This window comes from Notechis scutatus, chromosome 3 (assembly GCF_049901735.1).
Source record: "Notechis scutatus isolate UNSWTSFEM ecotype Mainland chromosome 3, rNotScu1.2, whole genome shotgun sequence".
Classification (NCBI taxonomy): domain Eukaryota; kingdom Metazoa; phylum Chordata; class Lepidosauria; order Squamata; family Elapidae; genus Notechis; species Notechis scutatus.
In genome coordinates, this window is record NC_142011.1 from 5822873 (window position 1) to 5845245 (window position 22373).

General features: G+C 46.2%; 1 protein-coding gene and 1 long non-coding RNA gene across 2 annotated transcripts; both read left to right on the top strand.

Annotated features, from left to right (window-relative positions):
• The first annotated feature begins 2610 nt into the window (after positions 1 to 2610).
• TNFRSF6B (TNF receptor superfamily member 6b) lies at positions 2611 to 17950 on the top strand. Its single transcript, XM_026688060.2, has 6 exons — positions 2611 to 2695; positions 10496 to 10610; positions 11394 to 11769; positions 12651 to 12845; positions 14473 to 15292; positions 15531 to 17950. The coding sequence occupies exons 2-5, from the start codon at positions 10593 to 10595 to the stop codon at positions 14754 to 14756; spliced, it is 873 nt and encodes a 290-aa protein (XP_026543845.2). The 5' UTR covers positions 2611 to 2695; positions 10496 to 10592; the 3' UTR covers positions 14757 to 15292; positions 15531 to 17950.
• Positions 17951 to 18467: 517 nt separating this feature from the next.
• On the top strand, positions 18468 to 19173 carry LOC148131067 (uncharacterized). The gene is made up of 2 exons (XR_015748411.1): positions 18468 to 18703; positions 18739 to 19173. It is a non-coding gene; the product is annotated as an uncharacterized LOC148131067 (long non-coding RNA).
• Positions 19174 to 22373: the final 3200 nt, after the last annotated feature.

Below are 22373 nucleotides of genomic sequence, written 5' to 3' on the forward strand. Positions count from 1 at the left end.
TTCCCTGCCAGTTTAATAACATGAATGAAGGCAATAGAAGAGAATACATGTTTCATGACCCAACTAGGCAACATCATCAGTGCTAAAAGGGAATGGGGTTTGCAGAGAGGAGAAGGATGATTGTGAGGTCCTTGGTGCTCTCTGAGGTTGGTTGTTTTCTTGCAGACGTTTCATGATCCAACTAGGGCTCAACTGTGGATGTTAAGTTAACGATTATCTCTAATAATAGAATAACAAGAGTTGGAAGCAGGGGTGGGATTCTACAGGTTTGCACCTATTCGCTAGAACCGATTGTTAACATTCTAAGCAGTTCGGAGGACCCGTTGTTAGAAGAAATTATTGGGCAAAACCTGTAAGGAAGGCAGGAAGGAAACATTCTGGTGTTGCTTACAGAAACTGCCTCTCCATTAACCCTTATTATGTTCTTGGCAGGACTAGATTTCCTGTCTCAGGAATGTCTCTGGAGTTTTTTTTTCTTCCTTTGCTGGTACTTTGCTCGTGTGGAGTGACCATTCAAAGTTACAATGGCACTGAAAAAAGTGACTTATGGCCATTTTTCACACTTACGACTGTTGCAGCATCCCCACAGTCATGAGAGGCCAGACGAGGAGATGCACGTCTCGATGTGAGGGATGTTGAGTTGGCCACACCCAGCCAGTCACATGATCCACTAAGCCACACCCACAGAACCGGTTGTTAAAAAATTTGAATCCCACCCCTGGTTGGAAGGGACCTTGGAGGTCTTCTAGTCCAACCCACTGCTCAGGCAGAAAACCCTACACCACTTCAGACAAAGTCTCTTCTTTAAAAACTTCCAGTGTTGGAGCATTCCCAACTTCTGGAGGCAAGATGTTCCACTGACTAATTCTTCCCACTGTCAGGGAATTTCTCCTTAGTTCTAGGCAGACTTAAGGAAAGCATTAACCAGGAACATCAGCTTATCATCTGTGGCAGGGAAAGGGGGTAGGGGGCGTTTACACACAAACCAACTTGCTTTTATGTCATTTCAACATTAAACCCAAGAACTCTCACCCACCCACCCAGCCATGACACATGACACATCTCAGCAGAAACGGTTAAAAATAAATACCGCAGACTTGTGTGTGTGTGTGTGTGTGTTTGTGGCGGGGGGGGGGAGTGGGAGCGGGGAAGGGTTCTTTTGAAATCCCACAATTTGGTGAAGAAAAGTACTCTGGAAAATAGCAATTCGGGGATTCTCCATGCTGGGAAATCAATGGCAACCTTGTGTTACCTGGGTGAAAGTGAGTGGGTAGATAATAGCCCCATCCAAGTGGCTAGAGGGCTACCAGGGATGGACACAAATATGTATGTATGTATGTATATACACATATGTGTGTGTGTGTGTGTGTGTGTGTGTATTTCTATAGATAGACAGACATATACATTTATATATATATACACTCTATCTGTCTATCATCTATCTATCTATCTATCTATCTATCTATCTATCTATCTATCTATCTACCATGTTTATCCATCTATCTATTGTATCTCTCTCTCTCTCTCCCTCCCTCCCGTATCTTCTCTCTCTCTCTCTCTCTCTCCCCCTATATCTATCTATCATCTATCTATCTATCTGTCTATCTGTCTGTCTATCTATCTATCTATCTATCTATCTATCTATCTATCTATCTATCTATCTATCTATCTATCTATCGTATTTATCCATCTATCTACTGTATCTCTCTCTCTCTCCCTCCCTCCCATATCTTCTCTCTCTCTCTCTCTCTCTCTCTCTCTCTTTCTCTCTATCTAGGGTATCTATCTAGGGTATCTCTCTCTCTCTCTCTCTCTCACCTATCATCTATCTATCTATCTATCTATCTATCTATCTATCTATCTAATTTATCCATCTATCTATCTATCTCTCTCTCTCTCTCTCCCTCCCTCCCGTCTCTTCTCTCTCTCTCTCTCTCTCTCTCTATCTATCTATCTAGGGTATCTATCTACCGTATCTCTCTCTCTCTCTATTTCTCTCTCTCCATCCATCCACATCCATCCATCCCCCCCCACCCCGCCAATTGCATGACTTTCGCTGAATTGGATTACAGAATTACCTGAATTTCAGAGTTCGCAGAAAACACTCCGATTCCCGTAAGCCGCTTTAAACCCAAACCCAGCTGTGAAGACGCCACCTCCGCCTTTCCTTAACCTGGTTTAAAATGCCGTCTCAGCTTAACCTAAATCGCAGGGTGGTTGTTACCCCAAGTGTGTGTGTGGGGGAGAAAAAAAAAGGAGCCCTTGCAGGATTACGCCTCCGGTGCCGGTCAGGAAAACCCAATAGATCCGGGAGGGGAAGGAGAGGGAAATCCGTTAGGAAGAGAGAGAGAGAGAGAGAGTTAGAGAGCGGTTCGGATCCAAGATCAGGAGGAGCGCGGGGATGAGTTCCTGGATCCCACCGGGAAAGCGACCAGGCGAGGCTTCCGACGGTCCCACGACGACGCTGCTCCGGAGGCTGGATATCCAGCAGGGGCTCGACTGGATGACCTTGGCGATTGGGGGGGGGGGGGGGGAATTGAGTCCACTTATCTTCATCCACCAGCCCGCGAGGCGCAACAGTTGCGTGTGTGTGGGTGTGTGGGGGTGTGTGTACAAGGTGGAGTCAGGACGGCTTATAAGATCCAGGACGGCACAGCGACGAGGCAGGACCAGCGACCGAGGCGGCGCCTGGAAGGTAACCGCGTCCGGGCGATGGGGAGGAGGCTGCTGGCCAAGGAGGGCAGGCGGCGCCCGGGAAGGCAGAAGGGCCAGCCGGGCGTTGCGCCAACCTGGGTCCCGGGGAAGGGGAGAGAGGGAGGGAGGGAGGGGTTGTCCCTGCTGGGCTTCTCCTGCTCGGCCGTCCGCTGGGCTCCGACGCTGAAGTTTTCTAGACAACTTCAAGACGCGGCTTTTGGTTGGATTTGCTTTTGGTTTTGAACACGCCGGAGATCCCAAACGAGCAGGAACTGGTAATTGAGACGCAAGGGAGAGAGAGAGAGAGAGAGAACAAAGTGCAGAAAGAAAGGAAAAGAAAGATTAGGGAGCTTTGAGGCTCTTGGACAAGAGTTCTACATTTAAATTTAAATTAGCCTCTTCTTCTAAGATTAAAACCTTAGGTTTATTTTTTCTGTGAGCTGCTATTTGTGTGTGTGTGTGTGTATATGTATTTGTGTGTATCTATATGTATGTATATGTATGTATGTGTATATAAATATGTAGGTGTATATATATATATGTGTGTATGTAAGTATGTACACACACATGTATGTATATATATACCATATACCATATGTATGTGTGTATGTATGTGTCTATATATATGGATGTGTGTGTGTGTTTGTGTGTAGAATCTGCAATTTATAATATGATATAGAATCTGTAATACATAATATATATTTATAATCTATATCTATCTATCTATTTGGATCTTTGGTTATTTGGGTTTTCTCCTGCGTAAGATTGGAAGTATCTAGGCAACGTTTCGATGAAGTCTCATTCATCATCTTCAGGCTAATCTATTTCTATCTATCTTTCTATCTATATCTATGTATCTATCTCTTTCTATCTATCTTTCTATCTATCTATTTATCTTTCTATCTATCTTTCATTCTATCTATTTTCTATCTTTCTATCTATCTATCTATCTATCTATCTTTCATTCTATCTATTTTCTATCTTTCTATCTATCTATCTACACACACACACACACACAATCAGAATCTCATTTCCCCCCCACTTCATGCAAAATGACCTAAAGGGCTTTCAATCAATGTTAAAAAGTAATTGATGATCTTTCATCAATAATAGGGTAATTATAATCAAAATAGCCAATCACAGGGTTTCCTGCAAGGACCTTTCCAACCCTGCTATTCTGTTATTCTCTTTTATCTAGAGAAGTCTTTGGGGCATCTCAGCTGGTTCTACTCCCTTCGGCATCCTCTCTTCCATTTGACCCGCCCTGCCCTCCTTGCCTTGACTTTCATACCTCCCCCCAAACGCTCCCAAGGTTGCCAGGGAGCTCTTTTGATTTGCAACCTACTACAAGGTTGAAGTGATCCTCAGAGAGAGGGGTTGGAGGAGGGGAGGAAGGAAGGAAGGAAGGAAGGAAGGAAGGAAGGAAGGAAGGAAGGAAGGAAGGAAGGAAAGCCCTCTTCCTGCTAACCAACATGATTGAAAAAATTAGCCAGATGCAGTTCAGTTCTTGAGACGGGGTGGTTTGGCTGATGGATGATTTAAATGGAGATGAGATGGGGGAGAAATAATAGGAATAGAAATAGGAATAGGAGTAGGAATAGAATAGAGAACTGGAATGGAATGGAATGGAATGGAGGGGAGAGGAGAGAAGAGGAGAGGAGAGGAGAGAAGAGAAGAGAAGAGAAGAGAAGAGAAGAGAAGAGAAGAGAAGAGAAGAGAAGAGAGAATAGAATAGAAGAGAGCAGAGGAGAGCAGAGGAGAGAATAGAATAGAATAGAATAGAATAGAATAGAATAGAATAGAATAGAATAGAATAGAATAGAATAGGGGAGAGAATAGAATAGAATAGGGGAGAGAATAGAATAGAATAGAATAGAATAGAATAGAATAGAATAGAATAGAATAGAATAGAATAACGGAAGGGACCTTGGAGGTCTTCTAATCCAACCCCCTGTAGGCAGGAGATCCTACCATTTCAGACAAATAGTTTTCCAATCTCTTTTAGAAAACTTCCACTGTTGGAGCATCCACAACCTCTGGAGACAAATTGCTCCACTGATTGTTCTCACACTTAGGAAATTCCTCCTTAGTTCCTGGTTGCTTCTCTCCTTGATTAGATTCCACCCACTGCTTCTTGTCCTGCCCTCAGATGCTTTGGAGAATAGCTTGACTCCCTCTTCTTTGGGGCAGCCCTTGAGGTGTTGGAACACTGCTATCGTGTCACCCCCTAGTCCTTCTTTTCATTAAACGAGGAAGGAAGGTATATGGAAAAGACAAGCATGACTGTTTTTACTTTCTAACCAAAAGGGAAATAAATGTGGCGTCCTTGGTGCTTTCTGAATTTGGTGGTTCATGCACTGATGATGTTACCTAGCTGGGTCGTGAAACGTCTACGAGAAAACAACCAAGCTCAGAGAGCCCCAAGGAGCCCTTATTTCAACCTGAACTACAAACACTCTTTTCTATTGGAAAGACATATTCTCAATAAATATATTTCTTGGATTATCTCGCTTTCCACTGTGGCAATACTAATGGATTTGACTTACATGTACGTGATATATAGAGAAGGCTGATATTACTGAGAGGATGACTAAAATCAGAAAGAGTCCAGGAATACTTTCTCCTGCTTTCCATTAAAGACCTGTTTCTTTGCATGGGCAGGGGGTGGGATTCTACCGGTTCAGACTGGTTCTATAGAACCGGTTGTTATGATTCTGGGCAGTTCGGAGAACCAGCAAATCGTGCCCCTGGTTGGCCCCGCCTCTCTCCACCCACTCCTCCTCTCCCCGCCCAGTGAGTCCTTATCGTGCATGTGCAACATTGTGCGCATGCCCGACATCGCTGACTAGATATCTGTTCTACTGTATTCTGTTGTACTCTTATTTTATTCTGTTCTGTTCTATTCTGTTCTTTTTTACTCTACTCTACTCTATTCTTGTTCCCATTCCATTCCATTCCACTTACTCTACTCTACTCTACTCTACTCTACTCTATTCTTGTTCCCGTTCCATTTCATCCCACTCTACTCTACTCTACTCTACTCTATTCTTGTTCCCGTTCCATTTCATTCCACTCTATTCTACTCTACTCTACTCTACTCTACTCTACTCTATTCTTGTTCCCGTTCCATTTCATTCCACTTACTCTACTCTACTCTACTCTATTCTTGTTCCCGTTCCATTTCATTCCACTTACTCTACTCTACTCTACTCTATTCTTGTTCCCATTCCATTCCATTCCATTCCATTCCACTTACTCTACTCTACTCTACTCTACTCTACTCTTGTTCCCATTCCATTCCACTTTACTCTACTCTACTCTACTCTACTCTTGTTCCCATTCCATTCCACTTACTCTACTCTACTCTTGTTCCCATTCCATTCCATTCCACTTACTCTACTCTACTCTACTCTATTCTTGTTCCTGTTCCATTTCATTCCACTCTATTCATTTCATCAGATGCATTTCATCAGAGTAGCTCAACCGATGTAAGGAGGAAGAGACAGAGAGTGGTTTTGCTGACGCAAGACTGAGCACTTTATTCTATTCTGTTCTGTTGTTCTATTTTCTACTCTACTCCCACAGCAAACCTGTTCTGTTCTATTCCATGTTCTGTTCTTTTCTACTCTACTCTATCTATTCTTGTTCCTGTGCATAATATGCCTGACATCGCTGACTGCGTTCTTCCCTGCCCAGTCACTCCTTAAGGTATTTCTTTTTTTCCCCCTCCCAACGATCAGCTGTTCCAATGATCAGCTGTTCCGGGATTCCCCTCGCTTACTTACTGTTTCGCCCAGGAAGCTTTCCTGAGGCCCAGGGAGGCAAAAAAAAAAACACCTTCATTTTTTGCCTTCCTCAGGCTCCCCTGAGGCCCAAAAATGGGAGGGTGCTGCAAAAAAGAGGAAGCCACACCCACCCAGTCACATGACCATGCCCATCTAGCCATGCCCACAGAACCGGTTGTTTCGAAATTTGAATCCCACCCCCAGAAGTTGTGCTGAGGAAAATATCTACAGACCCCCTCACATCCTGGACATCAACTCTTCCTGACAGTTAGAACAATTAATCAGTGGAACAGGCTAATTGCCTTCAGAAGTTGTCGGTGATCCATCACCAGAGGTTTTCAAGAAAAGCCTGGACAGCTATTTGTCTGAAATGGTATAAGGGTTACTGCTTCAGCAGGGGGTTGGACTAGAGGATCTCCAAGGTCCCTTCCAACCCTGTTGTTCTGGTATTGCAGACCAAAACCACCAGACACAGGGGCAGCTTTTTTCCTCATGCCATCACTCCGCTGAACACCCAATCCTCACAGCATTGTTTTGTAGGTCGAAGTATATTTACCCATGTTATATGGCTGTGGTATTACTATTAGAACCATAGTGGCACAGTGCTTAGAACGCAGTATTGCAGGCTAATTCTGTCAACTGCCAGCGGTTCGATCCTGACTTGACCAGCCTTCCATCCTTCTGAGGTGGGTAAAATGAGGACTCAGACGGTTGGGGGCCAGGCTGACTCTGTAGAACCACTTAGAGAGGGCTGTAAAGCACTATGAGGCAGTATAGAAGTCTAAGTGCTATTGCTATTATCCTTCTCATCTTCTCTATTACCCGTCTTATTGGTATCATTATTATGTTTATTATTACTCTGTTGTTTTGCATGTACACTGAGAGCTTCTAAACCAGAGACAAATACCTTGTGTGTCCAACCAGACTTGGCCAAATAAAGTACAGTCTTCTATTCTGTTCTCTTCTGTTCTACTCTACTCTCTGTTCCATTCTATTTCCTATTCTGTTCTGTTTTATTGTTCTATTTTCTACTCTACTCTAACAGCAAACAGTTCTGTTCTGTTCTACTCTATTCTGTTGTTCTCTATTTTATTCTGCACTATTCCCTGTTCTACTCTATTCTATTCTGTTCTTTTTTACTCTACTCTACTCTACTCTACTCTACTCTACTCTACTCTACTCTACTCTACTCTACTCTACTCTACTCTACTCTACTCTACTCTTGTTCCTGTTCCATTCCATTCCACTCTACTCATTTCATCAGATGCATTTCATCAGAGTAGCTCATCCGATGTAAGGAGGAAGAGATATAAGAGTGGTTTTGCTGATGCAAGACTGTGTAATTTATTAGCCATTTAATATGTCCAGAACAGGCCGTTCTTGTTGAGTCCTTCCGAAACAGCCTAAATGGTGCATGCAAATTCGACCATTTCTCGCTCAATGGTGCTGTAAATTTCCAATGTGGTCACCCGTGGAAAGTACAGCCTCTTCTCTTTTGTGCTCTGTTCCACCTTATTTAAATCCTGCATCAGCCAAGCCATGTTGTGGCCGCAGCTCATAAAACCTTTGGCCTTTGAACCCCAGGTGCTCCTCCACTTACAGCCATTTGTTTAGGGACCTTCCGAAATCGTAAAAAGCGACCTGTGACCGTGTTTCAGACTTACGAGCATTGCAGCCTCCCCGTGGCCACGTGATCAAAATTCAGACGCTTGGCAACTGCCTCGTATTTATGACCCATTGCAGTATCCTGGGGGGTCACATGATCCCCTTTTGCTCAAGGTTGACTCAGCCTTCCATCCTTCCAAGGTCGGTAAAATGAGGAGCCAGATTGTTGGGGACAAGAGCCTGGCTCTGTAAACCGCTTAGAGAGGACCGTAAAGCACTGTGAAGCGGTATGTAAGTCTAAGTGCTATTGCTATAATCAGTTCAGAAATTGCTTCCTTGCCAGCATGGCTGTTTGCCCTCCTGGACTGCCATCAGTCAACAATGATGTAGGGTCTCCTGCTTGGGTGGGGGGGAGGGGGGTGGACTAGTTGACCTAATAGGTCCCTTCCAACTCCGTCATTCTGTCCTGCTCCTCTTCCCCTTAAATTCTGGATTAATTGCATCTCGTTCTTTTAGCGTTTTCTTGATTTCAGCAGCTTCAGGTCAAGCTGCCCTTTGGCAATTGACCAATGGGGATTTTTTGGGTGAATGCTGATGGAATTCAAGTGACGCTTCAGATATTGTTGGATTTGCACCCGAAGCATCTTTCATTTATTTATTGGATGGATGGATGGATGTAATAAAGCCAAACCCTCTCAATTTAGATGTACAGCTAGTCCTTGACTTACAACCGCTCCTGAAAGGTGATTTAGGACCTTTTTCACACTTATGACCGTTGCAACATCCTCATAGGAACACGATCAAAATTCAAATGGCAACTGACTCACATTTATGGCGGTTGCGTTGGCCCGGGTCACATGATCCCCTTTTGCAACCCTCTGACAAGGAAAGTAAACGGGGTGGGAGAGCCAGATTCACTTACTCACTGAACAACTGAAGTGATTCACTTAACAACTCTGGCAGGAAAGGTTGCAAACTGCGGGGAAAACTCACGTAACAATTGTCTTGCTCAGCAACAGAAAATGTGGACTCCATTGTGGCAGCAGCCAAAAAAGCCAATGCAATCCTAAGTTGCATTAACAGAGGGATACAATCGAGATCAAGGGAGGTACTAATACTACTCTATAAAGCCTTAGTAAGACCACACCTAGAGTACTGCATCCAGTTTTGGTCACCACACTATAAAAAAGATGTTGAGATTCTAGAAAAAGTGCAGAGAAGAGCAACCAGGATGATTAGGGGACTGGAGGCTAAAACATACGATGAACGGTTGCAGGAACTGGGCCTGGCTAGTCTAGTAAAGAGAAGGACCAGGGGAGACATGATAGTAGTCTTCCAATATTTGAGGGGCTGCCACAGAGAGGAGGGAGTCAAATTTTTTTCTTTTTTTTTTAAAATAATTTTTATTATTTTCCACCAGTACAAATCTTAATACTTTTTCAACAACATTGACATCCACATATAATATTGTCTTATACTTTAACACCTATTCGTACCTATTTTAATCTATGTTATTTTTGTTTATCATTAATCGATACATATATTAATTGATACATATATTATAGTTATTATTATACATCTTTCATATTGTCTTTAACATCTATTCATACCTATATTTAATACATATATTACACTTATTATTATACATCTTTGATCTTTCTGTCTATCCCTATTATATCTTGTGTATCACGCTATTTACTAAAGCACCCGAAGGCCAGACAAGGAATAAAGGATGGAAACTTAACAAGGAGAAATTCAACCTGGAAACAAGGAGAAACTTTCTGACAGTGAGAACAATCAACCCATGGAACAGAAGTTGTCTTCAGAAGTTGTAGGAGCTTCAACAGTTGAGACTTTCAAGAAGAGACTGGACTGCCATTTGTCAGAAATGGTGTAGGGTCTCCCGCTTGGGCAGTGGGTTGGACTAGATGACCTACAAGGTCCCTTCCAACTCTGATTATCTGTTATCTGTGGTTGTAAGTCGAAGACTACCTGTACATATGTGAGCCAGGAGGAGGGGTGAGAATAACAGATAATCAGAGTTGGAAGGGACTGTGTAGGTCATCTAGTCCAACCCCCCTGCCGCCACCCAAGCAGGAGACCCTACACCATTTCTGACAAATGGCAGTCCAATCTCTTCCTTGAAAGTGGACGAACCTCTGTTTCTTTATTATAAAATCCCCAAAAAGGAAACTGAATTTAGTTGTAACCACAATTGTCTGCGATAAGATGACGAGGCATTTTAACGTATGTGGGTTGTGACAAATGTTCTCTACGGGACGTTTAGCCTGTAAAGCGCCATTTGAATCTTTTTGATGTGCGCAGGAAACCTGCTTGCAAATCTTTTCCTGCTTTGAGAGAAAAAAAGGTAGTAATTATGGCGTTTTCTCTTTCTTGCTTCCCTGCCTTAGAATTGTAAGAAGAGGAAATTTCCATTGTGCGAAGAGTCTGCCCAGCTACAGACCATCGTGAATTTCTGGGAAAGTGAATCGATTTGATTTCAAGAAAATGCAAAATCTGGGCCAGGTAATCAATGTAAATTTAAAAAAAAATATTATTTCCAATGTTGAGTGAATGATCAGATGTTTAGGGTAATGTTAACTGACTTGTATTTATGACGGTGGCAGTGTCCCAGGGTCACGTAATTGATTCCCCTTTTGTGACCTTCTGTTGAGCGTAGTCCATGGGGAAGACAGATTCTGCTAACAACCACGTTACTCATTGAACAACTGCAGCGATTCACAGTACAACGGTGGCAAGAAAGATCGTAAAACAGGGCAAAACTCACTTAATAGCGATCTTGCTTAGCCATGGGAATTTTGGGCTCAGTGGTGGATGTAAGTCGAGGACTAGCTGTGTCTGGGAATCTGCGTGTCAACTCGTAAAATATTTCTATGGTCCTTTTAGAGTTGCCAGCAGAAAGGGACGGGGGAGCAGTGCAGCAGTTTGCAAACCGAAATTGCATTTCATAAATGTTTTCAAAGATAGTAACTAGGTGACCGAAGTTTCTGCCCCGCAAAATTCTACCAGGAGAGCATGATTGAGGACTCTTGGCTATGGAGGTGTCCCATTGGAGGATATGAATTATGATACACCCAGGGGGTGGGGGGGAAAGCAGGGTCAAGGGTGACAATGAATTATGTGTCTCAGAGTCAGCTACACCCAGGCAGTGCCGGCATGTTAACTCCCAATAAATCCTTTTGAAGTTTTGGAAGTTTGGCTTGAGATTCGTGATTTCAATGGGGGGTAAATGCCGGAATCCTGACACTCTGCTAACCTGCCTTCCTTTCTCTCCCCCCCGGCCACTAGTGGGCGATTTTGAGCATCTTGCTCTGGAGTCCTCTGACCCATGCTTCCCCGCCCACCTTCGAGTGGAAAGACCCCAACACCGACGAGAAGCTGTTGTGCGAGAAGTGCCCCCCGGGGATGAGCATGGCCAAGCCTTGCACCCGTAACGTGGGCACCCAGTGCAAGCCGTGTGCCAACGAGCACTACACCCAGTATTGGAACTACGTGGACAGGTGCCTGTACTGCAACGTCCGTTGTAACATCCTGGAGGTGGAGGTGGGGTCGTGCAACAGGACGCACAACAGGGTGTGCGAATGCAAGCCGGGCTACCACGCCGAGTCGCTCTTTTGCATCAAGCACTCCAAGTGCCCGTCAGGAAGCGGAGTGGTTGAGCCCGGTACGTACCAGGGGAGGAAAACGGCAACCTATTCCTGGTGTGTGTGTGTGTGTGTGTGTGTGTGTGTGTGTGAACTGGAATTGAGCAGGAACAAGCTGACATCTCTTTAAAATTTGGAGGGGTGGGAAGTCTGAAGGATCAACCCTTCAAATCGGTGTTTGTCACTCTCAGCAATTTTAAGATATATGACTCCTCCCTCCCTCCCTCCTTCCCTCCTTCCTTCCTCCCTCCCTTTTCTTTCTTTCTTTCTTTCTCTCTCCCTCTTCCTTCCTTCCTTCCTTCCTTCCTTCCTTCCTCCCTCCCTCCCTCCCTCCCTCCCTCCCTCCCTCCCTCCTTCCTTCCTTCCTTCCTTCCTTCCTTCCTTCCTTCCTTCTTTCTTTCTTTCTTTCTTTCTTTCTTTCTTTCTTTCTTTCTTTCTTTCTTTCTTTCTTTCTTTCTTTCTTTTTTTCTTTCCTTTCTTCTCTTCCTCCCTCCCTTTCTTCCTGATCAACCTTCCTGTCCTCTCCTCTCTTCCCCTTCCTCTTTGCCTCTCCCCACTTCGTCCCTCCCTCCCCCTCCCTCCCTCCCTCCCAACCTGTCCCTTACTCTCCTCCTTCCCTTTTCTCTTCTCTCTCTTCTCCTCTCCACTTCTCCCTTCCCCTTCCTCTCTGCCTCTCCTCCCCCTTCCTTCCTTCCTTCCTCTCTCCCAACCTCTTCTCTCCCCTCCTCTCCCCTTTTCTCTCCTCTCCTCACCCCTCCATTTCTCCTCCCCTTTTAAGGTTTTATTTAATTATTTTGATACACATTGAAAAAAGTCCTCCCGCTCCCCGAAAGAGACAGCAGCCATGGAAGGTGGCTGGAGATAAAACGAGACCTCTATTTCTGCTTCCGTTTTTTTCCAGGCAACGCACGAGAAGATACCCAGTGCAGAGTTTGCCCACAGGGGACCTTTTCCAGCAACCATTCCAGCAGCCAGCCCTGCCAGCCCCACCAAAATTGCTCCGCGCAAGGCCTTCGGGTCAACGTGCCTGGCACCCGTTTCCACGACACCTATTGCACCTCCTGCAGGGCTGACAAAGGCTGGGAGGAGGGCTCAGGTAAGACCCCCACCACCACCTGAGACTTACTGTCAGCTTTGGAAGCCATATTGAGACCAGATGCTCCCACGCTACCACATTTTGAGCCCTGGGAAAATGGGAGGGGGGGAATTTCTTGGAGTATATGTGGTTAGACATAACAACATTCTTTTTCTAAGTCAAGGTCATGTTATTTCTGCACCTGGGTGAGGGGACGTCTCAAGTTGGGACAGATGGTGATTGGGACAATGGGATGTGATGATGGATGCAGGGGGTGGATTTGTAGATTTAATTAATGCAAGGAAGCCCAGAACTTTCAGATTTGGGATTCCCCAGTTTGTGCCGGTTTACTATCTAGTTAAAACAGAACTTTTGAGAAGATGCCTGTCTCGGAGTTATTGGTTGGAGTGGAGGGTTGCTGGAACGCTGACACACTCCTCCTTTGTCTCTCTCTTTTGCTTTCTCCTTCTTCCCTTCCTTTCTTTTTCCTTCACTTTTCCCACCTCCTTTTCCTTCTCTCCCCTCTTCCTCCTCCTCCTCCTTTCTTCTCCTCCTGTCTCCATCTTCCTTCCTTCTCTTTCTCCTTCTCTTTCCATCTACCCTTTCTCCTTCCCTTCTTTCCCCTTCCCCTTTTACCTTTTCCTTCTCTTCTCTTCTCTTCTCTTCTCTTCTCTTCTCTTCTCTTCTCTTCTCTTCCCTTTCTCTTTTCCTTCTTGTTTCTCCTCTTCCTTCTCTCTCCTTTTCCTTCTCCTTCCCTTCTCTCCCTTTCCCCCCCTTTCCTTCTCCTCTCCCCTCCTTCCTCCCCCTCCCCTTCCTTCTTCTCCCCTTCTACCCTTTCTCCTTCCTCTTCCTTAGCCTTCTCTCTCTCCTCTTTCCAATTGCTCCAGATTCTTATAGAGAACTGGACTTACAACCATTCCTTTTAACGACCCTTTGAAGTTAAACAACATTGTAAAAAAAAAAATGAACGATTTTCACACTCAGGGCTGTTACCGCATCCCCATGGTCACGTGATCAACATTTAAATGCTTGGCAACTGACTCACACCCTCAAAACCGACGCTATGGAGCCCAGTACACCAGAACAACTTGACACAAGGACAGTTTTGACACAGATGACACAGATAGTCCTCAGCTTAGAAACACAACGGGGGCCAGAGTTTCCACCGCTAAAGGAGGCGCTTCTTAAGTGAGACATGCCCAATACTGCGATCCTTTTTGCCACGGTGGTTAAGCAAATCATTGCAGTTGTTAAGTGAATCACATGGCCGTTAAGCAAATCTGGCTTCCCTCCCATTGACTTTGTTTGTCAGAAGCTGGCAGGGAAGGTTGCAAAGGGACAGGGGTGGATCTTTACCTCCAGTGGCAAGAAGTTCCAGAGGTCAAGGGGCCATGGCAGAAAAATATCTTCTCCTGGACCCTGCTAAGCTAGCTGAAATTTCTTGGCTGATCAAGTCCAGAGCATGGTGATGTGATAGCCGTCTTCCAATATCTCAGGGGCTGCCCCAAAGAAGAGGGAGTCAAGCTGTTCTACAAAGCCCCTGAAGGCAGGGCCAGAAGCAACGGATGGAAACTCATCGAGGAGAGAAGAAACCTGGAAATTAAGGAGGGACTTCCTGACAATTCCTCACCTGTTCTTTCTCTTCTAGGTATCGGAGACTGTCACGAGGCAGCCCTTGACTTCGTAGCATTCCAACTGAAGTCCCCACGAAGGCTCCAGCGTCTCTATCGGAAGCTCACTCAAACTCCTCCTGGGACGCAGAAGAAGAAGGCCATCGAAGAGCTGCAGGTGGACCTTCACAGCTACTTGCACCAGCTGAAGAACCTGCATGGAAAGGAGCGAGCGTGGGATATGGTCCAGGTAGCCCTGGCCAAGATGAAGTTGGAGCACATTCTGAAGAATGTCCAGAGGAGTTTCTCTGTGGGTTTATGAGGCCCCCGCCCCCTCAGTACGGGGTTTATTATATCGTCATAAGATAGGTATCAGATGGTTGGTCATGGATTTATTTATTTATTAAAAAAAAAAAGATAGTTTTTTAAAATGAAAAATCGGTTTTCGAATCCTCTATTAGGTATTTGGTTTGAAGAAAAGGGGGCTGCGGAAAGGAAGGGTGGCCAGTTCGTTCAGCTTCTCTAAAATGTGGTCTACGTGACCGTGCGCAGACCGCACTAGGGAAACACAACAGACCCCTCTCCATCCTTGGACCAAACAGCTGCGTTCCAGAAGGAGCCGCCATTTCGGAGGGGCACAATTCCTAGCAGCTGCTCAGAAAATGGCGTCACAACTATAGGGTCCAGGGATGTTGAGTGGCCTTCCCTCCTTCTCCAACATAAGATCTGGAGATCTTCTGAGGCTCTTCTGGAGATCCTCTGAGGATCTTCTAGAGATCTCGAGATCTTCTATGAGACTTCTGGAGATCTTCTAAGGCTCTTCTGGAGATTTTGAGATATTCTGAGGATCTTCTGGAGGTCTGAGGATCTTCTGGAGATCTTCTGTGGATCTTCTAGAGATCTGGAGATATTCTGTGAGACTTCTGGAGATCTTCTAAGGCTCTTCTGGAGATTTTGAGATGTTCTGAGGATCTTCCGGAGATCTTCTGTGGATCTTCTGGAGATCTTCTGTGGATCTTCTGGAGATCTTCTGTGGATCTTCTGGAGATCTATGGATCTTCTGGAGATCTTCTGTGGATTTTCTGGAGATCTGGAGATATTCTGAAACTCTTCTGGAGTTCTTCAAAAGATTGGTCCTGGACAGGTGACAGGGTGTGGGAGAGTAGGTGGGGCCCGCTGGTCTGGGAAACAGGTCCAAGGCCTGCGAGGACCTGGTGGGACAGGATGGGAGGGAGATAGGGAGGGGAGGGAGTAGATGCTGCAGTGTCCCTGGGATCGGTTGTAAGGGCGAACAATCCCAAGGCTGCCATAACTTTGAAACATGGTCATAAATAATGTGTGTGTGTGTGTGTGTGTTTGGGGGAAATCTGCCCTAACTTTGAATGGTCACCAAGTGACCAGTCATAAATGGAGAACTACCTCTCTGCAAATGTCTATTTTGGGGGGAAATGCACATGTTTTGACCCTGTAGATCAGTGGCCCCCACTCCGACTTTTCAGGCACCAGGTTCCGTGGTATGTCCACGGGCCGTAGGGGCCGTGGTTTCATGTGCTGCCTGCATCCTGTGGATGGGACTTTGCCTGGCCCGGTTTCTAGCATGCCGTACACCAGTGCCAGACCATGGATTGGAGGTTGGGTGACCCCTGCTCCATCAGGTTGAAGGTTGTCCAAGGGTTGGGAAGAACCCAGATCCTGTTGGGTCGACACGCTAAACTGCCCTTCCCTTCCGAGGTCATTATTATACAGCCCTATAATCCGTGATGGAGAACTTATGGCACGTGGTGTCAGAGGTGGCACGCAGAGCCCTCCCTGTGAGTGCATGCGCCATCACCAACTGCACTTCTGGTTTCTGGAATGCACATGTGTGCCAGCCAGCTGGTCTTTGCAGGCACCAGAGTGCCGGAAAAAAGCCGGAAAAACAGCCAAAAAAACAGGCCATTTTTGGACCTTTTTCATGCCATTCTTCAGGCTGTTTTCAGGCCATTTCTTGACCCCAAAACGGCCTGAAACGGCCCAAAAAAACTGCCTGAAAATAGCCTTAAAAAGGCCCCCAAAATGGCCAAAAACAACCCCCCAAAAGGCCTGAAAACGACCCCAAAAGTGGCCAAAAAACAGGCATGTATGCACTGGCCAGCTGGTCTTCGGATTTCCAGCGTTCGGCACGTGCATTCCAATTTGGGCACTCAGTGTTGAAAATGTTCGCAATCACTGCCCTCTGTCTAGGGATTAGATGGAGGGATTGTGTTTTTCAGGAATTAAAGTATTTTCAATTGATTTGCTTCTAGGAATTCAGTGTGTTTTTCCAGAATATGAATTTCTCAGGGGTGGCCGACCACCCCGAGAAACCAGGAACAGGCAGTCCTCGACTTACGACTATTTGCTCAGCAACCGTTCAAAGTTAACAACAGCACAGGGGGGGAGGGGGAAGCGGTATACATCCAATCCTCACACTTACCACCGGTGCAGCATCCCCGTGATCACAGGATCAAAATTCAGGTGCTTGGCAACTGGCTCGTATTTATGACGGTTGCAGCATCCCGGGGTGTGTGTGTGTCACACAATTGCTATTTGTGACCTTCCCAGGGGGTGTTCAACAAGCAGACTCAAAGAAGAGAAGCTGGCTTAACGGCTGTGTGATGTGCTTAATGACCGTGCCGTTTGCTTAAAAATAAAAGTAGCGTAGTGGTCAGAGTGCAGTACTGCAAGCTACTTCTGCTGACTGCTGGCTGCTTGCAATTTGGTAGTTCGAATCTCACCAGGCTCAAGTCTTGACTCAGCCTTCCGTCCTTCCAAGGTGGGTAAAATGAGGACCCAGATTGTTAGGGGGAAGAGGCTGACTCTGTAAAACCGCTTAGAGAGAGCTGTAAAGCACTGTGAAGCGGTATATAAGTTTAAGTGCTATTCCTTCCTTCCTTCCTTCCTTCCTTCCTTCCTTCCTTCCTTCCTTCCTTCCTTCCTTCCTTCCTTCCTTCCTTCCTTCCTTTCCTCCCAGTGGTTAGAATGCAGTATTGCAGGCTGCTCTGCCCACTGCCAGCATTTCGATCTGACTGACTGGCTCAAATTTGACTCCGCCTTCCGTCCTTCCAAGGTTGGTAAAATGAGGACCCAGATTGTTGGGGGCATTAGGCTGACTCTGTAAACCGCTTAGAGAGAGTTCTAAAAGCACTGTAAAGCTGTATATAAGTCTAAGTGCTATTGCTATTAAGGACCACACCCCCAAAAGTTTGTAAAATTGGGTGCGGCTTACTTAATGACCCGCATTGCTTGCTGACAGACGTTTTTGATCCCAATTTGGTCGTAAATGGAGGACTACCCAGCTCTGAGAAATACAAATATTTTGGGGTGTTTTTGCGATCCTTTCCAAGGGCACCAGTTACAGGCAGCTGAACCGAACATCACTGTGTGTCTGTATTTCTGTATTGTAACTTCTGCGTTGTGCATGTGTCTGCATGTTTACGTTTCTTAGTCTAATCATGGTCTGTTACATTTCAAGCAAAGATAGTGTCTCTACTTGAACTGTGGTGTGTGCCTCTTCCTTTTCAATGCAGGAGCTTCCGAGAAGTATTTTTGTGTTCAACCGCTTTTTTACATTCAGGGAAAGATTACAACAGTTGGGTAGCAAACCAAGGGAGGAAGTTGGATGGAGCAAGTGGTTGCAGTCAGCCCTGAGCCACGTTGAAGGTGGTTGGTCATCTCCAGATTATGCTGAAGCTCCACTCCCAATAGCTGAAGAACAGGGCAAGTGATTTGGGGAGTTGTACCCCAAAATATTGGAGAGCCCCAAATATTTGGGGGATGTCTGATTTACTAGACCAAAGTTTCTCCATCTTTAGAAGAGAACATGAGTAGCTTGTCGCTGAATTGTGGGATCCTTGTGCTTTCTGAGCTGGGTGGCTTTCTTGCAGAAATTTCATGGCGGAGGAGGAGGAGGAGGAGGAGGAGGAGGGAGGAGGAGAGGGAGGAGGAGGGAGGAGGAGGAGGGGAGGAGGAGGAGGAGGAGGAGGAGAGGAGGAGGAGGAGGAGGAAGGAGGAGGAGGAGGAGGAGGAGAACAATTGTGGGGTCCTTGGTGCTCTCTGAGCTTGGTGGTTTTCCTTACAGACATTTCATGGTCCAACTAGGTAACATCATCAGTGCTTGAAAGGAGTGGGATATACACTGATGATGTTACCTAGTTGGGTCACAAAATGTCTCCAAGAGAACAACCAAGGACTTGGAGAACATCAAGGTCTCCATAGTTTCTCAACTGTGCTGGATGGGAAATTATGGGAGTTGTCCATGTTGAGAAGGTTGAGAAACCCTGTAGTAGAGGCCCTCTTCCACTTATCATGCATGACATGGCCAGGCCAAAGAGTTGGCGGTCTTCCTTTCCATTGTCAAACCTTAAAACTCACTTCCTGAGTCAATCCCAGTTTCTGAACTGGGGGGAAACAGCGTGGGAGTTGGATCCAAGGGTGGGATTCTACCGGTTCGGCCTGGTTCGGGCAAACTGGTTCACTCTGACAATCAGCTGTTGGGCTCACCTGCCTGCCCCAGCTCTAGTCTGGGCTTTATCTCAAGGTTTTCCAGCTTCCAGCTTTCGAGTTTGCTTGCTAGCAAATTTTATGTGACCGACTCAGGCAGCAGATTGCAGAAAGGTGAATCTCTGAGTGAATCCGTGATTCTGTGAGCAATCTTTCTGCCTGCTTTGCCTGATTTTGGGTAAAATTGCTCTTTTTTTAATAAAAAAATTCAATATTTACATACATGGTGTGTTGTGAGTTAATTTTGTGAGCTTGCTTGCTAGCAAATTTTATGAGTTCGCTTGCAAGCAAATGGTACGTGACAGACTCAGGCAGCAGATTGCAGAAAGATCGATCTCTGAGTGAATCTGTGATTCTGTGAGCAACTCAATCTGCCTGCCTGCTTTGCCTGCTTTTGGGTAAAAGTTGCTCTTTTTTTTAAAATAAAAAATTCAATACTTACATAAATATTTACAATATTTACACACAAGCCATGCCTAGCCAGTCACGTGACCACCAAGCCACGCCCAGTCACATGACCATCAAGCCACACCCACAAATTAGGCCATGCCCACAGAATCAGTTGTTAAGAAATTTGAATCCCACCCTGACAATCCCTGATATTAGTGGCTCCATCACACTTCTTTGGAGAGTCCCAGCACCACACAACAAATTCAGGGGAGAAGAATCGGCCGGGGGGGCTTCAGGAAAGATGGACCTTGAGGTGAGGTTGAGGTGAACAGCTGGGCCTTCTCCAGCACCTCATGGACTTGCTGTGTCTCTCCAAAAGCTCCTTATACTTGGTCATTCGTGAAGAAGCCACTCTTGTTCTCCCTACTTCGCCCACAAGAAAATGTCTTTCTGCGTTGAAAGCTGCTCCTTCTGCCTAAGGGGTGTTTACTTTGTAAAGTTGTCTACTTACAGGTAGTCCGCGACTTGTTCATTTAGTGACCATTCCAAAGTTACAAGGGCACTGAAAAAAAAGTGACTTATGGCCATTTTTCACACTTAAAACCATTGCTCTATTCCCCAGGGTCACGTGATCAACATTGGGAAGCTTGGCCACTGAATCATTTTTATGACGGTTGCAGTGTCCCGGGGGTCATGTGATCCCCTTTTGCGACCTTCTGACCAGCCAAGTCAGCAAGGAAGCCAGATTCTCTTCACCGCCACGTGACTAACTCAACGACTGCAACAATTCACTTAATAACTGTGGCAAGGAAGGTCATCAAATGGGGGAAAGTTCGCTTAATTGTCTCGCTTAGCAACAGAAATTTTGGGCTCACCTTTGGTCGTACGTCGAGAGCTACCTTTACCTTTATTCCGAGAGACTTTTGTAAATTCACTTTATTATCAGTGGTACTCACAGCCTCAAAGACCCATGTAGATTTACACTTCAAAGAGTACATTTTTGAACAGCGGTTGCCAACTGGTGAGCCGTGAGAAAATTTGGGTGGGCCGCAGCATGCTGAGGGGGGGGGGGCAATCCTGCAGTCTCCTGTGTCGTGGCCGCTGCCTCCTGCCTCAGCGCATCGAGGAGGCCAAGCAGCATCAGGAAGAGCGCGGACCTCCTGAGCCGCAGGAAGCGGCTGCCCTCAGGTGAAGATGTTGCGAGAGGGCGAGGCTCGACACCCTCTTCCTCCTCGCCAGAAGTGCTCACACGCTCAGCGGGAAGGAGCTGGCTTGCCGGGGTCCAGAGGGGCAGTGAGTGCTTTGCGCATGAACACAGGGCATCGCTGTTGCTTTGGGGATTAAATCATTCTCCTTTCCTCACAGCTATCTGAATTTCGTTCTTATTTCTTCTTGTGCAACCCAGACTCAAGTTGGAACCCCAAATTAGTCTTCTGGCACTCCTGACAGCAAGGAGACAGGGGCAATTGGGGAAGCGGGCTGTTATGTTCTGGGCATGGGCGCAAGGAACGGAGACGAGGCAGTGAACGGTGAACTTCAACTCTTTATTAACGATCAGGAACAGAGCAAAAACCCTAGGCAGCAGCAGCTCTTTTATAGAGCTGGCTGCTGTCCCATTAACCAATGACTTACGTTAAAACGTTTAAATTGTACCCAATGAGAGGCGTTCCGCTAATAGCCAATCAGGTTGCTCCGTAAGGACCAATCCCAGCTCGCTATCCACGGACCAATCAAAATTGCAGGATTACGAGCTTGCTTTTCTATCAAGGTTGTCAAGCTTTATTAAAATACGTTTATGTTAGTTCATAACAGGGGCACTCTTGCTTATTCTGCAAGTCCTCCCCGACTGTCATCTTGTTGTGGCCCGCCAGCGGCCAGTGGAGCTGGCAGCAGACTCGGACAGTGAGGGAGTTGGGGAGGAACATGGGCCAGTCCTGGAGTCCGGGGAAGGCTCTGTCGGGTGCTCTGCATTGGAGGCAGAGATGGGGCCAGGGCCGTCCGACAGTTATCAGCTGCCTTCTGAGTCTGAGATCAGTGGGGCAGAAGAACAGCTGGAGCCTGTTCCCAATGTGCACATGCACAGAGCTGCCAGAAGAAGGGAACAATTAAGGAACAAGAGTTGACTTGGGAGTAAAGGCTCAGGTGGACGGTGAATGGCCCCTCCCATAGGGAATAAAGAGGAGGGAAAGGGGAAGTGGGGTTTGCAGGAGACAATTAGTTCATTTCATGAGGGTGAAGATTTGTTCCTGACTCCTTGCCAAGCATTTTCTGGTACAGCATTGCGCTTCGAAGCTATCGGCCTGGCAACTCTCCAAGCCTGATAAGGTCTGTGGTTGTAAATCACCCTTGAAAGACGGTTTGCCGGGACTTCGCTGGATGTGAATGAGAGGAATTCACGTTATAGCCTAATAAAAGGGGCTTTGTCAGGATGGGGAGTCTGCTTCATGATTTTGGAAAGCCTAGGTCAGAACACATCTGTTTCAGATTGAGTCAGGCCCCACGAACCAAGAAAGACATGTGGAATTACTTCACATGTGGTGCTTTGCATGCACAGCGAGGCTTCTAAAGGTGTTTATTCAACCCTCTCAAACACAAAACACACACACACCCACTGCCACAGGTTCAGATTCCGAGCTCACACAGCAAGAGCCACTGAGTAAACTGAGATGGACTGACATGAAGTCCAGGGAAACAGTCCACGGGTCAAACAGGCCAGGATACACAGCACGAGCACACAAGGCACAGAACTGGGCACATTGCTCCAGCAACGTTCAAGTCCTCAGGGTGGGATTAAGGAGACAACGCCAGTGCAGTCCTTCAAGAGAGGTGAGGTTGCCTCCTCGTGAGTAATCTAACTGACTGGCATTGCACCTGACTTCTCTCCGCTCTGTAACAGAATAATAAGAGTTGGAAGGGACCTTGGAGGTCCTCTAGTCCAACCCCCTGCTCAGGAAACCCTATTGCATTTCAGCTGTCCCAGTCTCTTCTTAAAAACCTCCATTGTTGGAGCACCCACAACTTCTGGTGG

Bases quoted from the DNA above. Each gene is read 5' to 3' on its own strand.
- TNFRSF6B (XM_026688060.2), top strand. The intron at 11,770-12,650 runs GTACGTACCAGG...GTTTTTTTCCAG, and splicing joins AAGCGGAGTGGTTGAGCCCG to GCAACGCACGAGAAGATACC. The intron at 12,846-14,472 runs GTAAGACCCCCA...TTTCTCTTCTAG, and splicing joins AGGCTGGGAGGAGGGCTCAG to GTATCGGAGACTGTCACGAG.